We start from the raw sequence: 5646 nt of genomic DNA on the forward strand, positions 1-5646 counted from the left end.
ACCTAAGTAGTCTCGCTGCTCGAATATCCTTCACGTGTTCCAATACACGTACCCGCAATTGTCTTGACGTTAAGCCAATATATATAAGTCCACATGGACATGTCAGGTAGTATATCACTGATGTTGTTTTACAATTGATCGAATGAACGATCTTGAAGTCGCGTGTTTTTGAAGAGTTACAAAAAGTCTCTGTCTTAATCATATACTTGCACGCACTACAGTCTCCACACGAGCGTGAGCCCCATTTGGGGCCTTTTGAGTTAAAGATGAAACTAGATTTTGGCGCAACATAATGGCTGTGTATAATGGTGTCCCCAATGGTCTTACTTCTTCTTGCCACAACCTGTGCTCTATCCTCAATAAACTTGGTTAATCCCGGATCTCGTTTCAATATTGGCCAAAACTTGTTAAAGATGTTATTCATATCTCTCCATCTCCCATGGTAGTTTGTAATAATCCGTAAGCGTGAATCATCTTTGGTAGTGATCCTATTTTGGAGAAGTGTATTACGGTCCATAGCCTTTGCTTGTTGATAACCTTGACTAATATCCATGGGATTATACCCACGACATAAAAATCTCGTGGTAATGTCACGTGCCTGGACTTCAAATTCTTCATTTGTGTCGCAAATTCTTCTTGCTCTAATAAATTGTCCTTTGGGAATTGCCTTAACAGTATGTCTTGGGTGTGCCGATTTAGCATGCAAAACCGAGTTCGTACTGGTCTCCTTACGAAAAATGGTACTGTGGATGGTCCCCGAGACATCTACTCTCAATTTTAGATCTAAAAAGTCAATCTCTTCTTTGGTGGTTTTGAAGGTAAGTTTTACATTCCAGTCATTATTGTTCAGATGTCGGAGGAATCTGTCCAGCTCCAATCCATCACCCTGCCAGATGAAAAGAAGATCATCAATGAAACGCATCCAACTCACCACAGAAGGACCTTGGCTATCATGTAAGTATGGCAGCATATGTTCACGTTCCCAATGACCCATAAAAAGATTGGCATATGAGGGCGCAAAAGACGCCCCCATTGCCACTCCACGCTGTTGTTTATAAAATCTATCCTTAAAGGTAAAATAATTATGGGTCAGTGCATACTCCAATAATTCCAAAAGCAGTTGTAACAAATCCCTATCCATGCCTTTATTTGAAAGAAAGAATTCTGCTGCCGATATACCTCGTTCATGACTAATACAGGTATATAAGGTCTCTACGTCTCCAGTGATGAGGATCATATCAGACTCAAAATTCACTCCCTGTAATCTTTGCAAAACTTCCCCCGAATCCTTCACATAAGAAGGTAATTCCTCCACACAGGGTTTTAAATAAAAATCAAGAAATCTGCAGGTGGGTTCATTTAATCCGCCACATCCGGAGACAATTGGTCTTCCGGGTGGGCTGACCAAGTCTTTATGTATTTTCGGCAAAAAATATATTGTTGGCGTCACAGGGTGGTTGACACATAAACCTTCCCATATTGATTTGGTTATGAGGCCTTTATCCAAAGCCTCATTCAAGATAGCAAGTAATTGCCTTTGAAAGGCGGCAGTGGGGTCTGAGCTTAATTTCTGATAACAATTTGTATTGTTCAATTGCTTGAAAGCCTCTTTTTCGTATAATTGTACCGGCCAGACCACCACATTACCGCCTTTATCGGCAGGTTTGAACACCACCTGCTTCATATTTTTCAATTCCTTCAATGCCTTTCGTTGTGTAAATGTCAAATTATCGCTTGGTCTGCGGGTTTGAAGTTGGTATAATTCATCACACACCATTTTCACAAAGACTTCTATCGAAGAATTCAACGTAATTGGCGGAAAAGTTTTAGATTTCTTTCTAATAAATTCCGGGAACTTACTCTGCACAGATTCCTGCTGCTCCAGAAGTAATTCCTCTAATATCCGGAGCGTTTCCAATTCCGCCTCTGTTGAAAAAAATGAATTGGCAGGATTTTTATTTTCATGAAATTTCTTCAGGAGAAGTTTGCGAGCAAACAAAAATACATCCTTTATGGCCACAAATGTATCGAAATTAGATGTGGGGCAAAAAGTTAGACCCAAAGATAAGACTGACAATTGGTCAGCTGAGAGGTCAATATCAGATAGGTTTATTACCTTAAAATTGCTATTTTGTTTGGACTCTTGATATTTATTATAATCACGTCCTCCAGTTGCTTGACGAGTGTTGTAACGTCTTAAATCCATTGAGGTATCCGTCTCCGTTGAGATGTGCGAGGAAGTACTCGAAATTGAAGCTATAGAGTTGGTTCGAGACTGATTCTGGCTCCTCCTCCACCTATAAACCTTATTCTGCTGATAATCAGCCTGATCTCTTTGAAATTTTTGAGCCTTCATTTTTTTAAGATCCTGTTCCCATTTAGCATGGCTCTTATCTAGGTCTACTTCAAATGCCGTCAATTCCACAATGGACATCTTTTCTTTTAGTTTATCCTGTATAATACGTATCTGACTCTCTATTACCTCTAACTTTTTCTGATCAAGGGAGATCAGTAGCTCTAAAAAAGTTTTAGAGCAACTTTGACAGGCTTCTTCCCATTTTTTTACAATAGTCAAATCTTCCACCACAAAGGAGGGAAAGACTTGCACACGCAAACCTCTTGGTATAAATCTGCGTTGCAAGTATTGTTCAAGGGTTTTGCTATTCCACCATGTTTTCATACGTTTAAATAAGAGATCCTTCAACTGTTGCCTGTCTGCCTCACAATTATCAGGACTATTTACAATATCATTAGTCTTATCTGAGTTGTCCCCAAAAATAGTAGAAATTTGTGAAAGCCAGCTGGTGTCCCGGCTTTTATAATCCATAGTAGGCAGGGAAATTCCTAAAAAATAGAATACACTTTAATCCGACAAGGAAAGAATCCCCAAATAGAAACAATTATGCTTCAAGCAGATGCACAAATCTATAAACCAATCAAAAAACTACTTGAATATAAATAATCAAAAAAATATATATAAAAGTTCAAAAATATTTTATTGACACCAATAGAACAATACACAAATAATAATTAAAAACAAGAGGAGTAGCTTTGGACATCCAGAATAATAATATATATCTACTGTTTTATTGATGGATATATCCTATTCTAATAATAAAGTACTGTTAGTAGCAAGACAATAATAACTGCTTCTCAGAACTGCTATACAAGTATATATCTTAGGGCTGCTGTATTAGTATATTTCCACCATGGGACATAAGTGTAGGAGAAGGTACAACAGTATCAATATCCAAGTGGAGATCCTAAAGATGACCTTTCATATCCCACACCTACCCTTTACATAAAGCAGTTTTGAAGCCAAAAAAAGTGCATAGTGCATAGTGCAAAAGGTATACATACTAACCAGTAGTCATGATAGATGGACCGAAGCTACCTCCTCACACTCCAACGCGCGTTTCACACGTCTTGCTTCTTCAGGGAGTGATGTGAGGGAGGTCGAGCTGCCGCTTTATATATGATCAAAATTGAGCCCCTATCCAATCCTATTACCGGCGCCTTATTACGTGCCTCACATGCTACTCCGGCGCCCACACGCCGCCCCACGCCCAACAGCGACATCACAAGGAGGCGCGGCGCGCTGCTCGAGACATCACAAGCCATATATATTTCTATATTCCCTTTGCACATTTTCTATATCAGCACTTTTTATATTTAATCTATATTAGTGTATTATGCATTTTGCTATATTTTCATGTTTTGATGATATAGATGCACTTTAATGAGTAGCACATTTATATATATATATATATTTTCCATATATGTTTCACTTTTTTTAGTCATAGATTAGTATAGGTTCAGTTTGTGTTCTCTTTTTTTTATATATATTTTTTATGGCAGTATACTGGCCCCCACGTGTTTATTGTAAGACATAAATTTAATCTGCCCTTTGGAATAGGCTTGTTGCCTTTATAGGATATTATCTTTATTGTGCTGTGCGCGTCTCCTGTTCCCGTGGTGTGCACGCCTGCCATCCCGCGTCCTGCTTGTGGTGTCATGGATCGCGCAAGAGCGCGATTCTGTGGCGCTGCCGCGGGATGCGGGGTGGGGGTGCTGTCGCCGTGGCGACGGGAGACGCGCCACTACAAGTGCATGATTTTTTAATATCCCTATGCGATTCAAATGGTGCTGAGCGCGTCTCTTGCTTCCGTGGTGGGCGCACCTTCCGTCCCGTGCCTCGCCTGTAGCGCCGCGGATCGCGCAATAGCGCGTCTCTGCGGAGCTGCCGCGGGATGCGGGGTGGAGGTTTTGTCGCCGTGGCAGCGGGCGACGCGCCGTTACCTATGCACCATATCCACTATGGCCTCTATGGTATAGTGTGCGTCACCGGCTTCTCTGGTATGCGCATGCTCCGTCTCCGGCCTGGCTTGTGACGTCTCGAGCAGCGCGCCGCGCCTCCTTGTGATGTCGCTGTTGGGCGTGGGGCGGCGTGTGGGCGCCGGAGTAGCATGTGAGGCACGTAATAAGGCGCCGGTAATAGGATTGGATAGGGGCTCAATTTTGATCATATATAAAGCGGCAGCTCGACCTCCCTCACATCACTCCCTGAAGAAGCAAGACGTGTGAAACGCGCGTTGGAGTGTGAGGAGGTAGCTTCGGTCCATCTATCATGACTACTGGTTAGTATGTATACCTTTTGCACTATGCACTATGCACTTTTTTTGGCTTCAAAACTGCTTTATGTAAAGGGTAGGTGTGGGATATGAAAGGTCATCTTTAGGATCTCCACTTGGATATTGATACTGTTGTACCTTCTCCTACACTTATGTCCCATGGTGGAAATATACTAATACAGCAGCCCTAAGATATATACTTGTATAGCAGTTCTGAGAAGCAGTTATTATTGTCTTGCTACTAACAGTACTTTATTATTAGAATAGGATATATCCATCAATAAAACAGTAGATATATATTATTATTCTGGATGTCCAAAGCTACTCCTCTTGTTTTTAATTATTATTTGTGTATTGTTCTATTGGTGTCAATAAAATATTTTTGAACTTTTATATATTTTTTTTGATTATTTATATTCAAGTAGTTTTTTGATTGGTTTATAGATTTGTGCATCTGCTTGAAGCATAATTGTTTCTATTTGGGGATTCTTTCCTTGTCGGATTAAAGAGTATCGGGGGACTATCTGGGACCCCCTTTCTCTGTCCTCTGATGTGCGATCACATCGGAGGACAGAGAAATTAAAAAGAGATCGCATTATTTTTTGTTTCTTTTTTGCGATCGCCGGTAAACGGTTAATTACCGGCGCTCGCAAATGCGGGGTCGGTAAAGAAAACCCCGAATCATGTTCTCTGGGGTCTCTGCTACCCCCGGCAGCCGAGACCCCGGAGAAAATCCGACTCTGGGGGGCGCTATTCACTTTTTCCACAGCGCCGTTAATTAACGGCGCTGTGGTTTAAGTACCCTTAGCGGCCGCCGTTAAAAGGCGTATCGGCAGTCGCTAAGGGGTTAAAGGTCTGTACGTTTCTTATCAGGATATTCAGCTTCATGTTTATGTACAGGCCAGAACATTAAAGGTACCTTCACACTGAACAATTTAACAACGATATCGCTAGCGATCCGTGACGTTGCAGCGTCCTGGATAGCGATATCGTTGAGTTTGACACGCAGCAGCGA

General features: G+C 41.4%; 1 protein-coding gene across 2 annotated transcripts; it reads right to left on the reverse strand.

The window, feature by feature from the left end:
- Nucleotides 1-748: 748 nt before the first annotated feature.
- On the reverse strand, nt 749-3603 carry LOC138667313 (uncharacterized). Of its 2 annotated transcripts, XR_011318704.1 has the most exons (3): nt 2117-3603; nt 1861-1926; nt 749-886 (listed from the first exon to the last, which is right to left on the reverse strand). XR_011318704.1 is itself a non-coding variant. In XM_069755552.1 (2 exons), the coding sequence occupies exons 1-2, from the start codon at nt 2825-2827 to the stop codon at nt 882-884; spliced, it is 972 nt and encodes a 323-aa protein (XP_069611653.1). In that variant the 5' UTR covers nt 2828-3603; the 3' UTR covers nt 749-881. The 2 variants fall into 2 exon arrangements, 1 of the variants encoding a protein (XP_069611653.1); XM_069755552.1 differs by having other exon boundaries at nt 1861-3603.
- Between the last annotated feature and the right edge of the window lie 2043 nt (nt 3604-5646).

Source organism: Ranitomeya imitator, chromosome 2 (assembly GCF_032444005.1).
Source record: "Ranitomeya imitator isolate aRanImi1 chromosome 2, aRanImi1.pri, whole genome shotgun sequence".
Taxonomy (NCBI): domain Eukaryota; kingdom Metazoa; phylum Chordata; class Amphibia; order Anura; family Dendrobatidae; genus Ranitomeya; species Ranitomeya imitator.

What these genes read in the sequence shown, in the direction of transcription:
- LOC138667313 (XM_069755552.1), bottom strand. Translation starts at nt 2,827, where the DNA reads ATGGATTATAAAAGCCGGGACACCAGCTGGCTTTCACAAATTTCTACT.